The sequence below is a fragment of the Hakea prostrata genome, chromosome 3, assembly GCF_041222555.1.
Source record: "Hakea prostrata isolate BN-2017 chromosome 3, UWA_Hpros_2, whole genome shotgun sequence".
NCBI classification, from domain to species: Eukaryota; Viridiplantae; Streptophyta; class Magnoliopsida; order Proteales; family Proteaceae; genus Hakea; species Hakea prostrata.
In genome coordinates this window covers 6,323,143-6,344,894 of record NC_142602.1, presented here as the reverse complement: position 1 = coordinate 6,344,894, position 21,752 = coordinate 6,323,143, and the positions used below count along the sequence as shown (strand labels likewise).

General features: G+C 37.8%; 2 protein-coding genes across 3 annotated transcripts; one reads left to right on the top strand and one right to left on the bottom strand.

Annotated features, from left to right (window-relative positions):
• Nucleotides 1-1,884: 1,884 nt before the first annotated feature.
• LOC149020392 (5'-AMP-activated protein kinase-like protein) lies at nucleotides 1,885-13,572 on the bottom strand. The gene is made up of 8 exons (XM_089148509.1): nucleotides 12,621-13,572; nucleotides 12,344-12,510; nucleotides 11,788-11,979; nucleotides 11,491-11,696; nucleotides 6,613-6,758; nucleotides 6,382-6,529; nucleotides 2,418-2,486; nucleotides 1,885-2,290 (listed from the first exon to the last, which is right to left on the bottom strand). The coding sequence occupies exons 1-8, from the start codon at nucleotides 13,253-13,255 to the stop codon at nucleotides 2,195-2,197; spliced, it is 1,659 nt and encodes a 552-aa protein (XP_089004635.1). The 5' UTR covers nucleotides 13,256-13,572; the 3' UTR covers nucleotides 1,885-2,194.
• A 1,865-nt stretch (nucleotides 13,573-15,437) lies between these two features.
• LOC149020391 (LRR receptor-like serine/threonine-protein kinase FEI 1) lies at nucleotides 15,438-21,544 on the top strand. 2 transcript variants are annotated; one of them, XM_089148496.1, is made up of 13 exons: nucleotides 15,438-15,777; nucleotides 15,864-15,999; nucleotides 16,134-16,205; nucleotides 16,292-16,363; nucleotides 16,464-16,535; nucleotides 16,671-16,763; nucleotides 16,863-16,934; nucleotides 18,413-18,519; nucleotides 18,884-19,057; nucleotides 19,131-19,463; nucleotides 19,893-20,141; nucleotides 20,651-20,784; nucleotides 21,091-21,544. In XM_089148496.1, the coding sequence occupies exons 1-13, from the start codon at nucleotides 15,699-15,701 to the stop codon at nucleotides 21,301-21,303; spliced, it is 1,806 nt and encodes a 601-aa protein (XP_089004622.1). In that variant the 5' UTR covers nucleotides 15,438-15,698; the 3' UTR covers nucleotides 21,304-21,544. The 2 variants fall into 2 exon arrangements, with proteins under 2 accessions (XP_089004622.1, XP_089004623.1); XM_089148497.1 differs by having other exon boundaries at nucleotides 16,692-16,763; nucleotides 21,091-21,543.
• Nucleotides 21,545-21,752: the final 208 nt, after the last annotated feature.

Genomic DNA, 21,752 nt, shown 5'->3' with positions numbered 1-21,752 from the left:
TGAGAAAGTGGTTTTGATCCAACTTGTTTCTTGGATTTCATATCTTAACCAATCATGTCTTTCTCTCTGGATGGTCACACTTATGGTGATGCTCTATGGCTACTATCGAACAAATTGTTACAGCAGGCCGAGAATACTTTGAATTCATCCAACTGCAAGGTATTTATATGCGAAAATGACAGAGTTTATCAGGGATTGAATTTGAGACAACTTTATATCCGTTGGCTCCTATACTTCCTTTACTCTCTCTCTATCTCTCTTCACTCTTTTTTAATGAAATTGTTTAACAAGCTGTTAATGGAGGATTGAACGATTGATAAGACCCATTGCAATAAGTATAAAGATATGAAACTTATGAGCTATGAAATTGTGGGGAAAAAATCATTAAAACCCACTTAAGAAAAGACATTACTATATCAAAGAACAAATTTAGATTATTGTGGAGAAGGTTGACAATTTAAGCCATTTACAATGAGTAAAAGAGAAATACCATAATACAGGGAGGGGGGACAAGGTATTGGTGATGGATCCCACTTCTAAAAAAAATTACTTGACGGCCTCAAATATTTGTGGTTATATAGCTGTCATGGAGCACCCTCAAGGGAGTCCTTGTCTTTATGTTTCGAATACAGGGAAAACACTCACAATTTTAAAAATATGGGACCCAAAAAAAAAAACAGGAAAATGCGAACAATTGTAGCATGTAGGAGACACTATGGAGAGCATATAATAAAAGCCTTGTAACATTAGAAGGAATAAAAAGTAAGGGTATTAAAGGAGACACTATTTGTGGAGAGTGCGGGGAATAAGAGGAGAACATCCACATATCATTTACCAATGTAATTTTGTTAGGCAGGTATGGTTTGGCAACCCTCTATCTTAGAGAAGTACATCAACAAATTCAGGAAGCATGGCCGAATGTATAAAAGGATGGAGAGAGGTAAGAAAGGTAAGTGAGGAATTTTATAGCCTTATCTCCTTCATAGCTTTGACCCTTTGGAGGGCAATAAATGATGTTGTGAAATGAGACAAAAGATGGACAGTTTATGAAGTGACTCATGAAGCATTAAGAGCTCATAAAGAGTTTTGGGAGAATGGGAGGAATCACATTAAAGAAACAAGGACAAGAAGCTTTCATGAAATTAACAGCTCTAATTGGGTTCCTCCTGGAAGGAAAAGGAGAGGAAAGCTGGTCTTTGATTTGTGGGGCGTAGCTGGGACAGGAGGCCAAAGATTGATGGTCCATACCATCACATTTTTCTTCAATCTTAGAAGGAGAGGCTTTAGCACTTCGTGAAGCACTACTTTTCGCCTTGGCAGACAGTATTGATTATATACATGTGAAATCCGACAGCCAACTACTAGTCAATCTAATTAAGAATCATAGCACAAGTTGCCCCCTTATGGTGAAGCCTTTGGTGGATGACATTTGTAAATTGGCAAAAAGCTTTTTGAGTTTTGTGATTTCTTATGTACTTAGGAAAGCTAATGAAATAACAGACATCCTAACTGGGTAGGCCCTCTTGGTTGGGAGCCCAAAAGAATTGTATGTTCCAACGACTGGTTATTAGAGCCTTGCTCGGCCACATCCTATGCTCAAAATTAATGACAAGCTTGTTACCAGGAAGAAGAAAAAAAAAGGGTATCATTATTCCAGACAATCAAAATCATAGTAATAGGGAAACACTGGAGTTCTATGCAGCTGTGCTACTCTGATCAACTGTGGTCCTTTAGACCAGCAATAATGCAGGATATTACCTATATTCCCTCACAGTTTCTGGGCTTCCAGGCCCACTAGTTTTTTTTTTTTTTTTTTTTTTTTTTTCTTTGAGGGGGGGGGGGGGGGGAGGGGAGGGGAGAAGGATAACGAGAAAGATTTCTGTGAATCAATTTGTTACTGTCATGCACATCAGAAAGGTGGATGGGAGTGGGAAGGGGGGAAAAAGGAAAAAATTCTAAATTTTACAAATGAGTGGAAAGAAGGAAAAAGAGAAGGGGTTGTAGGATACAGGGCTAAGAAGGTATAGGTAAGGGAGAAGGGTAAAATTGGTTACAATCTCTTCTATGAATTATACTGGTCAGAAAATTATTCGCCGCCAGTCCTGATTTTTACAGAAAGAATGAGAAGCATGCCACCATGCATGTACCGTTTGGAAGACGAGGCCATGAGGAAACATTACTGTCACTGCATCTATCAGACTACGATCAGGAGATTGTTTTCGAATCCATTGTTATGTACAATAGGAATCAGAGGATCAACCTTCCACACACCATCTACTATATACTTGATCTGCAACAACCAAACAAATTTCCTCTTGTTTTTATTTTATGGGAGGGGAAAAAAAGAAAGAAAAAAAAAAGATGAACATAACAGACTGCAAAAACTGGTTGAAGCCGAAGTGAAGAACATGACCTACCTCATATCTGCCAGGATATAATTGCAGATATGCTGAAAATATGCCTCCACTTGACCTCTCCATCTTTCTCTGCAATGCATCAAACAAGTAAGGCCGTGGCTTCTGAAGCTGAGAATCCATTGTTCTCCCCCCCTTCTTTTTATTCCCTTTTATTTTGGAGGTTTTGTGTGTGTTAGAAGCAGGTGGATAGCAACAGGAACTATTTCGACACAACACCACCGGATAACCGTAGTAAGTAAACCCAGGCTGAAACTTCAAGCTATGCAGAAATTGACAATACTGCATTCAACAGCATGATAAGCTAGATAAGGTGAGTCCATATCGTCCCTCTAGCCCATACCATACTAGAAAACATAAGCCTGCCCTTCTCTGGTAAGTAAATGTCTCAGAAGCCACCTTATTTAATTGTTCTCGTTTTCTAGGCATGTGTATCTTCCAAACTAACTGTTTTTTAAACTATATTAACTATTCATGCAAAGATAATTATACTTAACAAAAACATACATATATAAATGAAACTACAAAAACAAAAACAACCCTGAATAATGAATTGCATGGTACAGATTGTTCATGGTTACAAACATTGATATTTGTGGATGCTTTCTGCATCGTATTAGTTTCTAGAACTCCACATCCATGACATTTTTCTACGTGAAAGGATTTCACATACAGTTTAACTTTCAACGCTATTAAAGAAAACCTGAACCAAACGGACAAATTGACTCAAGTTTCTATCGCAGCCATCAAAATATTATTAATAATAAAATAAATAAATAAATAAAAAGGTGTACCAAGTGCACGAGGCTCATGCTATATCAGGATATGGGGAGCGTGTCATTATGTACGTAGTGTTAACACCGTTTTGTGGAGATGCTGTTTCCTGACTCAAACCCGCAACTGCTAGGTCACAATGGACCAACTGTCCTCTTCAGCCATCAAAATAATACACTATAAAAATTATGTGAACTCAAAGCTAAGAAACATGCTGAATCACATAAAAAACCTTGTGCCTTCTGAGCCTGAAAGTAGTCCCTCATAGGCTGTCATTTAGAGGTAACATTCACAGTTAAATGTGATAATGTGGCAACTTACTAATGGTTTGCAACTGTTGGGACCCATGAACCTAAATCTCTATTGCAGCATGGTGCTTATTAATTATGAGTAGGCCCACGGAGCTAAGTAAAGGAAGGCGTAAGAACTTATAAGGACTGCCAGGAATTTCACATCCAGTCACACAACTTATTGTAAACTTCCATTAAAGAAAATCTACTAGTATGGACGGGAGAACTAGAGAATGAGATGAGCATAGGCTATAGTTTTCCATTCTAGTCCATTTGACCGAATGAAACCACAGAGCTTAAGAGAACTGTGACAAACCTGACAGAAAAATGCCACCATGGTAAGAGGGGGGAAAATGCATGCATTTGTCAGCACTGTGACATTATGAGCTCCTCTGGGAAGTGCCCTTGGGTTTATCTGCCTCAGATAGGATAAGATGTTCTGATTGGTATGGGACAAAATAGAAGGCAGTAGCCAGAATCTTTTATAAACAGGTAAGTTCGGCAAGATCATTTTTATTAGAGGTTTTAGGTTAAATTAGGGTCAAGGTTCTGTAGGACCTATACTCTGATGGTCAACTAAGGTTAGGTCGATTTACAGGAACCTATTAGTGAAGGTGTCAAGTTCAATGAGTTTACGACAGAGTTAGAATCAGTGGCAGCTTGGGTTAGGGAACTAGGTTTTATGATAGGATGAAGAAGAGAAATCTAGGGTATAGGATGCGCAGATGAAGCCGAGGTTTGGATTGACCCAACTTTGGGCTGGTTCTGATCCGCGGGGGTTTTAGGCTATGTTAGGCTGGCAGGAAAAGAAAAGAAGAAATGCAATTGATTTATGTATCTCTCTCTCCTCAAATTCAAGCCTTCTTGGAATTTTCTTTCTTTTCTTCTTTGGCTTCCAAACATAGCTGTAGGATTTGGGCTCAACATCTAGAGATGAAGGGGACGCTATGGTAAGAAAGGTTAAACTCACTGTTATTGAACTTCCTAAACAGCACGTTGAACGGTTGTATTTGACTGGAAATTGAATCCCAAATGGACCACCAAAGAACCATCAAGCTTCACACTGCAAGGTGTCAATTGGGTCGAACACCAATCGCCTCAGCCTTATCTCCATCGTAGAGAAGAAAATTACAGAGCAGCTAGCAGCAGAAATTTCAAAAACTGGTCAAGAAGAGAACAGCTGTTATATAGAAAAAAACTGCGGCACGAAGGGGGGAGAGAGAGGAAGGACTTTATCCAGTATCATCAACCCATGGTTTCTCAAGTTGGCGGACCAGCAGCAGAAGCTTCTGAGTTCATCACAAGAACTTTCTTAAAACAGAGCACCACAACCAGAGTAGTCTATGTGAACCCAAGGTTGACACTGAGAGGCGGGTATGAATCAGCGTAATTTAGATTCTCTTTTCAAACCAGCGACGCTTCTTTAATTGCAAATCAAGATTGGTGACGTAGAACTTGGATTGGACTGAACCAGTTGGATCAGGTCAAATCAGCCCCGTCTGTTCTTCTAAAAGGACCAAAAAGAAGCCAAAACACTGTTCATGTGCCCTTTTTGGGCCTTTAAGGAACATTATTTATAGATTTTGTGGGGCCGAGAGTAGATCACATGAATATCTTTTACGAAGACTGAAGATTGAAGACTAAAGACCTTAGAAGTTGCTAAATATGTTATTTCCCTACTTTCTGATTCTCTTAGTTACTAAGATCAGAATCAGGAAGTTTCTATTTTTTATGTCGTTGAGAACCTTAGCTGAACCACTCAGTAAAGTAGTTTCTATTTTCTAAATTAGCAATTTCTTTTTTTTAAAAAAGAGTCTATGCTTTATATATAGGTAATTGGCTATTCTCAGTCACAAACAGATTTTAATGAATTGCTAAGTCAAAGCATTGCTTTGATTTTGATTTTGATTTTTATTTTTATCTTTATTTTTATTTTTTTGGGTTAATGAGGAATCTAACAGAATTAAGTCCACAATTATTGAGTCCTACCAATCTGGGCAGGGCCAAAACCAGGCATAGATTATTTTTGGCAGATTCTAAGGATCCATGATCAAAGAAAATGACATCAGAATCATCTTCAACCAAATTTCGTACATCCTGAGTAACTAATAAGGTTTGTCAAGTTAAAAACTTGTAAGTTGTAACATTAAAAATAGAGTTCCAAGGAGAAACAATAAATGGAGTTTGAAACAAAAATTAATTTTCATCTTCAAAAGAGACTTGAACATGTTAAAATATTTCCCTCATCCAGAGATACCCAAAGGCAGTGGTTTCTCCATTCTTCCAGCTTACATGGTCTGAGATGAACATTTACTACTCCAATAGGTATTTCAAATATCAACAATTGAACATGGAAATGTATACCTTTGTCTTGTAAGCTATGGAAAATTAGCGAGATGACAACACAACAAAATATAAAGAGCATTCAAGTGCACTATACTCCTACTACTCAAAGGGCAAATGCACGCAAGTTAAACTGCCCCCCTGCCCCCCCCCCCTCACAAAGAGGTTGTTTCCATGTTTCAAACCCACAAGCTGATGGTTGAATTAGAAATATCTAACTGCTGCACCAAGGCTTGCTCACTAAAAGAGCATTTCTTGTGTATTTAGTGAAAACATTTTCTTCACTTGTTTAGTGGGTCAGTTTCACTCTTAATGACCTATTAGTTTCCCTGGGTGGGTCAGTTTCACTTTTAATGACATATTAGCTTCCATAGACTGCATCACCAAACTTAGCTATAAGATCAAACTCCAAATGTAAAGCATATGCTGTGCAATAAGATTTCTTTGCATAACTGTAGTATTATACCACACATCTGCACATTATGGAGTTGCAGTAGTAGAAAGTAGGACCGCAAAATACCCAAGTAAGTAGTAGCAAATATTTCATATCTTAAACGAACCTGACTCGACCAACCATCGAATGATCCACATAATAGAACCTCTGAGGCTGGAGAAGACCAGTTTATGCACACAGTCCTAAGAAGGTCTAGAGCCCTTTGAGCACCATCAATCCTCCTCTGTTTCTCTTCTACCGCTTTTTGTGCTTCACTGAAGAAGGAAAATATGAATCTGTCATGAAAGTAGAGAAAGAAAGGATAAAGATAAGACACATCAAAATACAGTATGCATACCTTAATGCTAGAGTCATCTTTCCTTCTAGTACTGCTAATTTTGCACGGCTTGACCGCAATTTGTCCTTTGCTTTGATGATTGCAGTTTCCTGGAATTCCCAATCATCAGACAGCCTTCGTAACTCCTCCAATGAGCTGCCATGACCCTGATGGAAATACAGAACAATATTTAACAGAAATTTATTAAATAAAAAAAATTAAAAAGAATTAAATGACCATAAAGAATCATTGCGACCTTCATTAGCAAAAAAATGCATTTTATAACACATTTCCCTTTTTGCTGTTCTATTGCATAGTAAACAACAAAAAGGCAAACAACAAGTCATATGATTCACACACATTTACAACTTGGACTTGTTGCACAGAGTACTACTTGAATGACCACATCTTTCCTCCCTGAAATCTGGTTAACTTGATTTTAGCACCGCTGTTAAGATAACTCAAGGGGCTACATTTCTCAACATATTATTTGCAACTCAAGATGAACGCATGTATTCGCAAAATTTAAGCTACAAACTTATGCATAAGCCAAGAAGGGTTCCATACATAGTTATCACAACATCCAGGGAAGATGAGAATCAATGGGACATGAAGCCCAGGCCACAAGGCAACACCAGGACACACCTTGAACCACCACAACACCTTGACAACTGTGGTTTCTAAAATGATGACTCCCAACTCCAAAAAAAAAATCCAAAAGTGTGTTGGAGCTTACAATAGGTTGTAGTATTTCAAACAAAACCCCTCAATTTATACTAGTACCCCTTTTTATTCAATTTTAACTACACACTAAAAAACATGCACAATCCATTTAATTTTGTAACCATTCTTTTTATAACACTTTATTTGACATTTTTGACTGTCTGTCTGTTATTCTTTTGCTGCTTAAAACACATACCATTAGACCCATTCTAATGCTGATCCCCTTTTTGCAAACTATGTTGATTCAAGCCTGGGATTGGGCTGTTATGGTGGACTTTCACAAAAGGGGAATTAGAAGAATGGGAAGACTACTAGAAGAAGACTATTGTTGACGATAATCTTTGATAGTAACTTGAAATGATAGAAGAAACTCTTAGGAAAGATAAGAAAGGGATAACAGTCCTGGATGCACTGCCAAACAACACCAAAACTCTTATAAGAAGTCATATTCATTAACCAAATCATCTCTACCTGACAGGGGCATGCATCATAAATATATAGACCTTCTAAAATTCCCAATCTGACTCAAAAAAAGAACTCCTAATCGCTACATCACTACAAAAGACTAAAAAAGGTAAGTAAAATCAAAACAGAATTCTCTCTAATTAATAAGTATCCTCATCTAACTCAAAACACTGACTTAAATATTAATAATAATTACTAATCCCATCTACCAGCATTACCGCCACACTGTGGGCTTATAAATTAGGCTCAGTACATTAATAACACCAAAACTGAGAGCCTTAATGACCATAGAACCACCCATGAGCCAAAATTAAGTATTTCAAAGTTCAGTTGACCCTTTTGGACATTCTTAACTGCATCAATAGTTTTCAGTGGCTAGAAAAGAAAAATGAAATGAAATTAATCTAAAACGAAAAAGGACTTGTATGGTCATGACTGTGTAATTAACATTAATCTGAAAAAATATGGTAATTAAAATTTGCAAATGGAATCCCCACATTTTTATTTTAGTTCCAAGTTCCAACAGAATGTTTTAGTTACCAGATTTATTATGTTATTGAATCAGTTATGCAATCAATTTTGGTGATGACTACAAATGTTTTTAAAGAGATTAGATATCAATACATGATCTAGAACCGCAGATGATATTAACAGTTAAACCGGAGAGAATCCAGCAATATGACCAATTTGACCCAAATCTGGTCCAACTTCCAATCAAATGGCCTAGAGGAAGTATAGATTGAGGTTCAAACATTTGGAATTAATTCGATGGACAGAGATTTGGAGAAATCAGTAAATAGCAAGTTGCCGAAATTAGAAAACATGTGTTAGTAACTACAGGAAAAAGTAATTAAACTTTAAAATATTAAGCGGGAAGCCCACCCAAAAAAAAGGGATTACACTTAGCTAATGGAAGTTAGTGAGTGAGATCGGGAATAAGAATTAGCAGAAAGGAGAAACCAAAACAAGATGTAGCACTGCCACTGGATAAAGAGTAAATGTAATGTAGAACTTGGCCTGGAGTCTGGATCAACTAGACCAGGTCAAATCAGCCCAGTTGGTCTTTAGAAGGACCAAAAAGAGACCAAAACACTGTTTGTCACATGCCTTTTCTGGCCTTGAAGGAATACTCTTTAAAGATTTTGTGGGGCCCAAGAGTAGATCATGTGAAGATCTTTTATGAAGACTAAAGACTAAAGGCCTTAGGCCTTTTGATGTAAACATGAAATCTAAGGTTTGTCTTCAGGATCAATTCAGTTAACCAGCAGTAAATTTTAGGGTTTAGTAAAGTATAATGCTGTCTTGAGGGGTTTTAGGGTATAGGAATAGGGGTTTGTCTTCTAGGGTTTATTGATTTCCAGTTCTGATTCTATGTGAATTAAAATTTAGAACTGAATCTTAGGTTTAAGGTTTAGGAAAATTATGGCTTACTAAGGATTAGGGTTTCTAGGGGGTGTGTAGGACTAGGTTAAGGTCAAAGGTAAAGGAGAGGCAGGGTATGGATAGGATTCTGGTGAAGGGTTTGAGAGATCTAGATAAAGAAAGCTAGGGTTTCTAGGGTTCTGGGGAATTTAGGGCAGAAAGGGAATTTAGAGTTTAAACTAGGTTTTGGTAGGTCTGATTGGGCTGAAATTGAGAGGGAAGGTCACTAGGGTTGGGGGAATAAGGTTTCTAAAGTTTGGGACAGACCTAATGGTTAGATTGCTGTAGATCTAACCTTAAATTTTAGGTATTTTGAAAAGTCCGAAAATTCCAGAAAAACTCAGGAAAATAAAAAAAAAAGGATATGGGAATTAGGGTTCAGGGGAAGAAGAAGGATTCAGTCTTTCTAGGGTTTAAGGGGATGGTTAGGCCCAAGGTTGAGATCAAACTAGGGGAGGGGAGGGGGGAGAGCTTTCCTAAAGGGATCAATGTGCAAGAAGGGAGCGGAGGACCTAGGGTTTAGGATTTGGGGAAGAACTATGGCTGCTGCAGAATAGAGGAGGGGAAAGAGGGGCTGAGAGAGAGAGAGAGGAGAAGGTAGGGGCTGGGAAGGGGTCAACTGCGCTTGTAGAAGAGAATAAGAGATGAAGAACTTGAACAAGGACTCTGACTAAGCTCATCCAAAGATGAAATCAAATTACAAAACGTGAGTAGGACTAGCCTCCTTGTTAGAAATTGGAATACAAGTAAGAGAATCCCTCTCTTACTGGGACTCCAAACTTGAATGGGACTCTTTAATAACTTGACCAAAACAGAACCAAACTTCAAAACAAAAGTATAACTATTACCCAGTAGAATCTGAGCTACTACTAGAGGAATCCCCTCTAGTTAGGACTCCTAGCTAGACTAGGACTCTTTCATAACTTAACAAAGGACTCAAATAACAAAATGAAGGTAGACTTGGACTCCTAACAAGATTCTGATTTGGGCTAGATTAAATTGAGTTGGACTAGGGTACCCAAAATAACCAAAATGCCCCCATGCTGGCTCAATTTCCCTTGGTTGGCTGGACTGCGGGTACTGGCAACCTCCCTGGTCCTTCTTTGGGCAGTCCTGGATCCACTTCACATCACCTTTTTCTAAGTTGCTAATTATGTCATTTCCTTAGTTTCTATTCTTTTGGTTACTAAATTCAGTTATTTCTTATTCTTGTTTTAGATTCTATGCTCTGTATGTATGTAACTGGCCATTCTCAATCACACAAATTTTAATGAATTGCTAAGTTGAAGCCTTGCTTTGAATTTATTTTCTTGTCTCTAGCTTAAGTGATAAGAAAGATGTGGACCTTGCTGTTGAGACCCAAACAACTAAGGCTGAAGGAGCCTTGCTATCGAGAGCTAAATCCACCTATCCCCATTCTCTATTCTCTTGTCTCTTTGTTTCTATTTTGTTCAATCTAATCCTCTAATTTGTGGGTTTACTTGGGGCCAAGTCATCTTTGATCTTAGCTTAATATTACAATGGGCTGCCTCCAAGAGTAGGAACTGATGGAGTGCATGGTTATATATTTCAGCATTAGAATCTGGCCTTAGCTTGAAAGCAGAAACTCAATAGTTAGTGGACAGGCTTAAGAGACCATAACAAAATAAATAACATAGGGCTATAGTTTCTGAAATAGTTGGAGGGTATTGACCCTTATCCTTTATTTATAACTCCATAGTAATCGCTAAAGCAGAAGCTCTGATGTATGATAGGAGGAATCCTTTACAACTTATGTTTCTCTTCAGTTCAGGGACTATTCAAGAACATTGCAAATTAGGAACTAACTACTTAATCCTGTATAGAATTTAAATCCCTAATATTTGGTCATATCCAATTGGCTCATTACACAATAGGAAGACCAAAAATGTCAATTTCATGGCCCAAACAACCTTTTGCAGACTCAAATCAAGCCTAACATAACCAGACTTCAGATCACAGCTTCAGCTGGGCACAAACTTACACCAAACCCAATACAATGGACCCAAAAAAACTTCGCCTTCTCCCATCACACACCGCCCCCCCCCCCCCCCCCCCAAAAAAAAAAAACCCTTTTTACATGTTCTATTAGCTGGCTTCAAGGTAGAAACAGAGACAGGTTGATAGAACTCATAGGAAAATATAAATCATACAAATCATCGAGCAATAACTTGGATGTGATTAACATCATCAATAAGCCAAACAAAAGGAAGGATAATATTAGAGTAGCATATTAGAGCTTGTATAAATATACGGAATCAGAACACCCACCTTATGCAAAATGAGTTCATCTGTTCTTGTCCTCAATAAGTTGAGAACAGAAGAAAGTTCTTCATCCAAGTTCTGAAGGTGGGTTCGTATATCATTGGGTTCATTCTTCTTATAACTAGAAACAGATTCTTTTGATTTATAACTTGTATCATTTTCATCCTTTGCTTTTGTGTACACATTATCATTCGTGGGAACAATGTCAGCAGCTGCAAAAAATATATATATATATATATAAAAAAAAGGGTCAATTTATTTCAATAGCCCAGAAAACACTCCAGAAACTTGGAAATAGGATACCTTCAAAATTAGAATTTGAAAACCCTGCCCTATGAGTGCTCCATTTTCTCCACATTGCTGGCTTGAATGATCTTCCAAAGCCATCACCATCTGAAGAATATCTGCTGTGAATATGCATGTCTTGAGGAACAGCTAGAAGCTCCTCGCTAGCTCTCAAATATGCAGACCCGTTGCTTTTTTCAAGGCCAGTAACTGTCTTTACCAAGGCGACAAAAATTGATAATTGGTATGAATTCATTTAAGAATTATCAGAACATTTTTACTCACGCTCCCATAGAACAAACACTTAACTACCTCACTTCATGGGGCGTAAAGATTCAATAGAGTAGCAGTCCTCAAAAGAATAAAGAATGACAAAATTTTACGAAAATATTACGACTGTGTTGCAATTTGAAGCCAATTCATACTTGGCAACAATCGCTGAGGTTGCCGAAGGTATGTCCCTCAAATTCTCTCTAAAAACACTCAAGTATTGAGCTAAAATAGGAAAATGGAGTATATCCGCCAATCATGGACTTTCTGTCGTTTATTGAGATGACTCGTCGATCCAACTTACCTGCTTTTGCTGGGACTTTCGATTGATAGTCATCTTCTACCTCATTCCTCATGTCAAGAGAGCCACCTTCTTTTGTTCTTAAGTCAATACCAAATTTCAGATTTCTCTCTTTCTCGAGGCCACTCAAGATACCCTCAATCCCCGAACCCACCGCAGCCTCCCTTTGCCTGAGGGTGAAATAAAGGATGCAATGAGTTCGATTGCCCCAGAAAGAAAAATCAAGAATCTTGAGAAAATAAAGAAACAGAAAAGAAAGTGCGAAAATTGAAGCCCTCACAGTGATTCATCAGAAGCTGAACCCAGATAAGGGGATGCATGGGACAGTTCCGTCTCGGAGCTTCCAACTTGAACGCCCTCGACAAGAGACCTCTCACCACCGCCATCGAGATTCTGTTGCCAGCTTCTTGTATCTCCAAGAACTGAACCATTATCAACTTCTTTATCCGTTACTAGGATTGGACCTTCAAACTCATCATCTTGAACCGTCTCCTCGTCCTCCTCCGAGTCCCAGCCATAACTAAGCCACCCGCCTCGCTTTTCAATGGCTTCCACCAAGTCCATTCTCCCAGCATTAATCAACTCGTTCTTTGTCGGGAAAACTTCGGGGTTTGAAGATTTTTCCATGAAAGCCAGAACCTCTGCTTCTATATCCGAATACCCCTCATTCTCAAACGACATGCATCGCCGGATTAAACAAGAGCGAGAGTTGTTTCCATAAAGGAGAACGGGAGTTCCGAAACTGGTCATAGACATTAAAGAAGAGCATCTCTTCGCCGGAAAGAAACCAAAAGAAACGCAGAGAGGAAGGCGTCTCGGGTGGTTCAAGAAAGAAAGAGAGGTGAAGCTAGGGCAATGCTGGACAGGATAGGACGATGAGATGAAGCGATTACAAGTCGACATGAAGGAAACCATCTTTGCCGCATTCCTTCGAACAGATGGAGCTCAAACAAACAAAATGAATTGAACAGTCAAACACAAGGACGATGGTGGTGCCAGATGAAAGACGAGAAGAAGCAACGAACAACTACCGTTCTTGAAAAGCGAAGTCGTATTTATAAGAAAAAAACTCTGAAAACCAACTGAATAATCCAAGTCGTTGAGCACATCTATTTCTACATACCATGTCTGGTAAATGAGCCAAAAGACTTGGCCGTTAATGGAACCTTCAGGTAAACCACATCATTAAACCACCACAAGTAGCGTTCCATATAAATTTTATTTCTTTCTAAAGTAAACGGTTCTCTTTTTAATGGGAATAACATTTTTATTTGCTATAAACAAAAGAAGTGTTACAATAATACTTTCTTTCTTTTCTTTCTTTTTATGATATATCATATAGGGTCCTTAGTCCTTACCCAACAAATAAAAAGATACTAATAAAAAAAGGGGTTCAGTGTATGTCCAAAAAGAACCTCTGCCTTTTGTATTTTATTGTGGAATTATTTGTCAATCTATTACAAAGTAGTTTGAAAGAAATAAAAAAGTTTGGATCATCTATCCATGTGTAGATTCTTATAAAATATCTCAATCACTGCCAAATGAGTTTAAGAATTAGATCAGTGCTAACCTAAAACAAAATTGATTTTGTCTAGAAATATCAAAATTGAAAGGACAAAGCAGTTGCTAGAAGTTAAGGGCAGTTGTTCATTCTCATATTCAAGTTCAAATTATTGTTTCTCCAAATTATTCGGAGTTTATGTAGAAGTTAGTTTTAGTTCTATATGGAAATGTCGTTAATTGGTTGAAAGAAAAAAAGTTTGGATCATCTATCCAAGTTTATTGGTGATAACTTGTAAGATTGTTTATATTGATAGATAAATTAACAGTTGTGCTGACTCTCTAACTATGAAGGCTCTATCTTTGACGGGAGAGATAGTTTGGCCCATTTCCAATCGTTGGATCTAGGTTAAGATTGTCTTTGACTCCTCAGTTGTATCTCGCTTAGTTTTTTAATGAAATTTTTTCTATCCAAAAAAGAATATCAAACCAACCTATCCAACTAAATTCTAAACAAACTTAAACTTTTCACTTAGCCTTGACTCCGGGAATTTTGGCGCTCTGGTCTCTAACTCTCTAATCTCTTTGGTACTATACACAAACATCGACGACTCATTGCATTATAAGAGAAAGCAACCCTTAGTATTCATGACAAGATAAGCGATTAGAGACGAGTATTGAAACTAATAGTTGTGAGTCAAGGCTAAGTGAAAAATTAAAAGTCGTTTCAAGTTTTGTTGAATGGGTTATGTTTGATCGATGAAGAGAAAGTGGTAAGGCCAGGCTAGGCTTCTTGTTTAAGCTCCTGAAAATTTGGCCATTTACAATTTATGAATCACAAAGTAGACGTCGTTGATATCTTTTAGCATCACATACAAACTGTAACCATGATCAATGAACTTTGCAGATTCCACATATTAAAATTTACAAGGTCCATGATTTACAGAGCCCATTTATTATATATGCGTACTTTATTTTAATATATATATATATATATATATATTTTCAAGTAGTTTGATTAAAGAGTTTCTTATCAAATATGGTTTTCATACATAAGGGATAAATATATTTTATATATCATCAATGACAATAGAATTTTGATATTTTCATTAAAAGGTGTTGAACATTACAAATCGAACAATCTTGTGATAGTGTTTTAATCAACTTCAAGGCTTCATTTGTTTCTTCCTTCAGGTCAAACAGTTCAAGGCTTAAATACAACTATGTACTCCAAAAAAAAAAAAAGAAAAAAGGGTCACGTGACAATTAGGTTATGAGACCCCACCCCCCGTCAGATGTGCTCCAAAGAGAATCCTATGTATGTAAACGATTTGATGAAAAGCATACACGTGTGTTAGCTACTCCAATTACCGTAAGATTCGAATCGACCTTTCAGTGGATCAAACAACGAAAAGCCAGAGATTTTAATATTAGCATGTTCAGAATTTTTTCCAGACAAATCAGAAATCTCGAGCTTGAGGATGGTCACGTGACTGCTCGGAATCTTCGGATTTTCATTCAATCAATTTCAAAATGAAACCCTACTAATTGAAAAGAGCAATTTTCCCTCCATATGACCATATGCGCCATTATCGATGCTTCTGTGCTATTTTCCCATTACTCGCCTTCCCCTCCCGGCCCCAGAATCCAGAAGGACAGTCTCTGACAACACAGAACCAAGGAAGTAAAAGGGAAAAGAAAGTTGCCTTCTCCGTCCCTACTTACTCATGCTTGAATCTTAATCATTAAAGAACTTGATATACTAATCTTCCAGCTATTGTAATCACTGCTCCCACTTCTCTTTAGTTCTATCTCAACTGGGTACTGAAATTTCTCTGGGAGCTCATTTTGTTTGAAAATGAAAATGGGTTTGCTGGTTTGGGTTCTTTCAGCTACAACTCTTTTTAGTGCCACAGCTCTTGCCCTTTCTCAGGATGGTAGATTTCGCTGTCTTTTCTTCCTTCTTATTAATGGCTGTATTTTTCTTTAGTTATTGCAGTAGAGTCGTCGTCTTTGTTTTCAGGCTACACATTGTTGGATATCAGAGATGCTTTGAACGACAGTGGAGGTTTTCTTAACAACTGGAGAGCTTCCGATGATAGCCCCTGTAACTGGACTGGCATTTCTTGTCAGCTAGACGACCACCAAGTTCGTTCCATGTTAGTAGCTTTGTGATACGCTTTATTTTCTTTTACTTTGCTTCTCTTTTTACCTTTATTTTTCATTTTTTTATTCTGCCTCTTTTGATTCCTAATAATTTTTCTATATTGTGTTCTTTATATTGGATTCTCAGAGATCTTCCATTCATGGAGCTTAAAGGGGTTATTCCTCCAAGCATTGGGAAGCTCAAGAGACTGCAGAGACTGTAAGTACTTGACCCTTTTTTCCTCCCATAAAGAACTTCTTTTGTTTATTGGTTCCTTTATTGTATCGTGTCTATTTTGCTACTAGGGCACTTCATCAGAACAGCTTGCATGGAATGATTCCCACTGAAATTACCCAATGCACTGACCTCAGAGCACTGTAAGGGAAAATGAATAAGTCCCTCTTCAAGTCGTTTTAAGTTTCAAAAGTTTTTATCTGAATATAAAAGATGGTAAGTGCTTTGAATAACCTTATGCAGGTACTTGAGGGCTAATTACCTCCAAGGAAGCATACCTCCTGAGCTTGGAAGTCTTTCTCATCTTACCATACTGTAAGACATTTGATTTTCTGCTCTGTGGGTGGATTGTTCTTTATTTTCTCTTATGTTTAACGGGGTTTATCGTTTGAGGCATATTCAACTATTTGATTAAGTAATTAAAAAGCTTTCATTCTGAATTTGCTCAAGAAATTGGAGGATAATATGCAGGGATCTATCAAGCAATTCGCTGAGGGGATCAATACCTTCCACTATTGGCCATCTTACACAGCTACACTTTCTGTAAGTCAACATTGATATGCCAACTTAGCAAGTTTCATGCAAGATTCTATGACATCAACTGTTCTTTATGATGTTCACATTCATTGCTATGAATTTCAGGAATTTATCCGTGAATTTCTTGTCTGGTGAAATCCCAAATATTGGAGTATTGAATACATTTGGGAATAAGTCGTAAGTATTCTGTGTTTTCACCTCCCTGTTCAATTTGCTATTGTGTTTCCAATATATTTTGATATTATATCCCAATGATAAACTTGAATGGACTTGATCATAAGCTATACCATCCAAGGTACGGTTGTTCTACCTGAATATTGGGGCATGGAAATAGAGAATACATATGTGGTTCAAATTCAAGAGTGTCTGTCTGAGTCTTTCTTTTCTCATATTTCCTAATTAGTAAGTCTAATGTGGTTTGGCAAAGTATGCAATAGATGAATATGTTATATAGACATGCATGGATCTGGATCATCTAGCTGATTCAGCTCCAGGCAGTTATAATATCCCTAAGTGCCAAAATCGGTGTGTTAATAAGGTGTTATTTAGAGGGAAAGGCAGTTCTTTTTTTTTGTTTGGGGTGGGGTGGGGGTGTAATGGAGGTTTGTTGGATATTTTCATTTTTCCTTGTACCCTATGTTTCAAGCACAAGAATTAGATTATATGCCTTAAGGATTCATTCCAGGACTGACCATGAAGTAATAATTGAAAAGACATGGCTCAGTCTGTTGGTCTTTCTTCATTTTTGCCAAGTATCAAAAGAGGACAGGTTGGATGAATCAATCTAGTCTGATCCAGATTGGGACAGGCAAAGATTGACCTGATCCTGTGTCTGAGTCTTGAATTCTTGCTTGTAAGAAGGTACATACTCACTAGGATGGAGATCAAGGGTATTTGACCTATTAAATCAATTCCTGATTTTATTAACATTTATTATGCAGCAGAGTTTAAGAGGGAGAAAAAAGTTGGGCAAAATGCAGTAACAAAACTTGGCAAAGTATTTTGTTATTACCAGTGTTGGAATCAGAATGCTCAGCCATCATTTTCTAAAATGTTTGAGTGAACCATACAAAAACAACTCAGCCTCATCAAGAGGAATGTTCACTTCATCCAATTCACCATGCAAAGGGGTTATCCCTGCTTGTTTCCTCATAATTCCTAGTTCTTCAATGAATCAATTCTTCTCAAATAATTATACTAGTATTAAAATATGGAATAGTTGGATTTGACTGGACTTCAACCATAATCAAATGATAAAATAGAAATAAGCCCACTAGGTTTGACACTAACTGTCATGTGATAGATAATAGGGTATGTGCCAGACTCCAGCGTAGAAGAAAATGATCACCTCAAACAATGGCTTGGACTGCATCTTGGGTTCCCACAGTTCCAGCATTCCTGGTTATCCTGCATTTTGATTGGATAATATTTGGTGGATCCAGGTTGTTGGATAGCCAAGAATGTTGGGAACATAAAGTGCTAACTGCTAACCATGTCCATATTAGGGATTCCATCTTCATTCATGGTAAATATGGTACCGTGTTATTTATTTAGCATCACATCATCATCTTTTTAATGTTTCCTCTGTTAAAACCACCTATGTTTTGTTTCATGTGATTTCCTGCTGAGCTTGTTCAAACAATGCCTGTTTACAGGTTTGCTGGAAATTTAGATTTGTGTGGTCAGCAAATACAAAAACCATGTCGGAATGCCTTGGGTTTCCCAGCGGTGCTACCACATGAAGAACAGAATGGACCACAAGGCAAGCAGAATGCAGACTATTATTCTTCATGAAACCAGTCTTAGTCTTTATAAAGTTACTAGGCTTGGTCACTTCACCTAGATTTGCAAATTGGTTGATTTGGTCAAGTTATCTACTCTCTTTTGCAAAATTATCAAATGTGAACTATTGAGGGTCGGGTTGCTCCATTGTGACTAAGTGGTCACAGGTTCAAGTGAAACAGCCTCTCTGTGAAAGCAGGGAAAGGCTGTGTACTTTATGAGCCTCCCCAGACCCCACATTGGTGGGAGTTGTGCACTAGATACACCCCTATTTATCTAATGTAACTATTAAGTGGATTTGTATTAAAAGCTAACACCAAGTTGATCATAATGAGTCACTGCAGTCCCTACAAAACGGTCTACTCATGACCTGAATGGAGTTCTGATTGGTGCATTCTCAGCAATGGGTATTGTGCTTGTTATGCTTCTTATTTCACTGTGGCTATTTTTGTTATCAAAGAAAGAAAGAGCTGCCAAGAAATACACAGAAGTCAAGAAGCAAGTTGATCAAGATTCCAGTAAGTTTAAACCAATACATGTTATCTGTGAAAAAGCTGTCTGTCTGGCTAAATTGGTGCTCCTTCTTTACAGGCACAAAACTTGTTATATTCCATGGGAATATTCCTTATCCGTCATTTGAAATCATCGAAAAGCTTGAGTCACTCGGTGAACAGGATGTGGTTGGATCAGGAGGATTTGGCACTGTATACAAAATGGTTATGAACAATTGTAGTACATTTGCTGTTAAAAGAGTTGATCGCAGTCATGAAGGATCTATTCAAGTTTTTGAGAGGGAGCTCGAAATATTGGGTACTGTCAAGCATACAAATCTTGTCAATCTACAAGGTTACTGCAGGCTTCCCACTGCCAGACTTCTCATTTATGATTTTTTGGCGTTGGGCAGCTTAGATCACCTCCTCCATGGTATGCATTTTGCTCAGTTAACTAGTGATTGTTGGTTGAATTAAGATATGATAAAGAATTTGATTCCAGAGCAGAATACTGGGGAAAAAGGACATATTCTGAAGGGTCAATGTTTTAATGAATCCCACCATTAAAGAGACCTTCCATGAAAACTATCAACCTGATGGTTGATCTTAATAGTTGCATCTATTGCATTTTGTTACTGTAAGAAAAGTGCATGGTATCCATCTTTTTTGAGGCTGTGGGAGGGGGAGAGGGAGCATGTCCTTTTTGGTTGGAACAATCATGTGGAGGCCTTTCTGCTTGACAGTTTTCATTCTGAAGGCTTGGGTGTTCACCCCATTATGTGGAACTACTGTTGTTTCCAGTTCAGTTCAATGTTCTTATCTTAATATCTTAATGATTCAATTTTTTTTTGGTTGTCTTCAGAACATAAGGGGCAGCCCGTGAACTGGAATTTGCGCTTAAGAATAGCCCTTGGTTCAGCTAGGGGACTGGCATACTTACACCATGACTGCTGTCCACCGATTGTGCACCGCAACTTAAAATCCAGCAATATACTACTTGACAAGAATCTCGAGCCTCATATTTCTGATTTTGGTCTTGCCAAGCTTTGGGTGGATGAGGAAGCCCAAGTCACCACTGTGGTTGCTGGCACTTTCGGTTATTTGGCACCAGGTTTCTTACCATGCATTACCCTTTTTGTTTTCCTGTCAGTGCACCTGTGTTTTCTTAGATCTTCAAACCAACTAAAATTGATTAAGGCTTTTCACTAAGATGGACTGGCAACATGAACCCTGTTTGATCATTCAACTCTTAAAAATTCTCAATGTCATTTTCCATAATTTTCCACTATAGCAATTGACAGATTCACCACATAGTTCTTCAGGGTATACTAATGTTTCTGCTTGTCAAATTGGAAAAGGTTAGTAGATGAAACAGAGGAAGTAGATATATAGCAAGATATGACTTCAACTATCCGGATTACATAATGACTATTTGGTGAAGATCATGTATAGGAATATCAGTCTATGTTTACCGGAGCTATGTACAATTATTATGCATGCTCAAAACCCATCTTGAACTAAGTGACTAATTTGAGGATGAACTTTTTACTTGTTCTATTTTATCTAATTAGTGAATTGATTAACCTTGCAATTGACGGGATTTTACTGCTTGTGGATCAGAATATCTAAACAGTGGACGAGCCACTGAGAAGTCAGATGTGTACAGCTTTGGAGTTCTCCTGTTGGAGCTTGTTTCTGGGAAGAGGCCTACTGACCCATCTTTTGTCAACAAGGGCTTAAATATTGTTGGCTGGGTGAGTTCTCCAATTTCATTTTTGTCTCTCAGATCTCCTTCAGCTACAGAATTTTCTTCTGCCAAATAATTAGAGCCTCAAGTCATCTTCTTTTATGGCTATTATGTTTCAAAATTTTCTTGTGAAAGTAAGATTAGCTATATTGCCGTTACCCGACCACCTGTTCGATGACTATAATTCATTTATTCAAATTTTTGTTGATTCCATGCACAAGGATTCTTTTTCTTTTTTTCCCTGAATCACCAACATATTCCAGGTTTTGCAATTGTCTGTACTCTGTTAACATATTTGTAACTGAATATTCAGATGAATACCCTGGTCAGAGAAAAGCGTTTGGCCGACATAGTGGATAGAAGGTGTATTGATGCAGAGGTGGAGACCATACAAGTGGTACTTGATATTGCTGCAAGGTGCACCAGTGCAAATCCCAGTGATCGCCCTTCAATGAAACAGGTCTTGCAGGTGCTAGAGGGGATCTTGTCACCTTGCCCCAGTGAGTCACATTCAGACTGCAATTGATAGAACAAAGTTGCCATTTTTGGATTGAGTATCTCCTATTAGGTGTTTAACAAGCTTGGTGTCATCCGTTTTGGAGGGTTGTGCTTGTGCCCATCTCTGGGGCTTTGTATAGTTAACTATGTAATTCTTATGAAATGAGTATTGTAAGGACAAGATCCTGGATAGTTCAAACTTGGCAGACAATGAAGCTACCATATTTTTTCAAGTTCCCTTCCTTCAACAGCTAATAATTGCCTTAAACACAATCTGAAGACATATATTGCCCTCAAAACAGAACTTTCCCATTCCTCTTTTGCTTACTTCTGAGCAGCATGCATACCAAAAGGAGTGGTAAAGTTGTCTTAAAAGAGGAGGGAAGTAGGGTGCCTATACAAAGATGAAGCAGGATTTGATCTATCACGAGTCATGAAGAAAATGTCTTCGAATTTTTTTTTTATTTGGAAATTCTA

Bases quoted from the DNA above. Each gene is read 5' to 3' on its own strand.
- LOC149020392 (XM_089148509.1), bottom strand. From the start codon at position 13,255: ATGGTTTCCTTCATGTCGACTTGTAATCGCTTCATCTCATCGTCCTAT. The intron at 11,980-12,343 runs GTAAGTTGGATC...TGGTAAAGACAG, and splicing joins GAAAGTCCCAGCAAAAGCAG to TTACTGGCCTTGAAAAAAGC. The intron at 11,697-11,787 runs GTATCCTATTTC...TATTTTTTGCAG, and splicing joins TTCAAATTCTAATTTTGAAG to CTGCTGACATTGTTCCCACG.
- LOC149020391 (XM_089148496.1), top strand. From the start codon at position 15,699: ATGAAAATGGGTTTGCTGGTTTGGGTTCTTTCAGCTACAACTCTTTTT. The intron at 16,364-16,463 runs GTAAGGGAAAAT...AACCTTATGCAG, and splicing joins TGCACTGACCTCAGAGCACT to GTACTTGAGGGCTAATTACC. The intron at 20,785-21,090 runs GTGAGTTCTCCA...CTGAATATTCAG, and splicing joins GCTTAAATATTGTTGGCTGG to ATGAATACCCTGGTCAGAGA.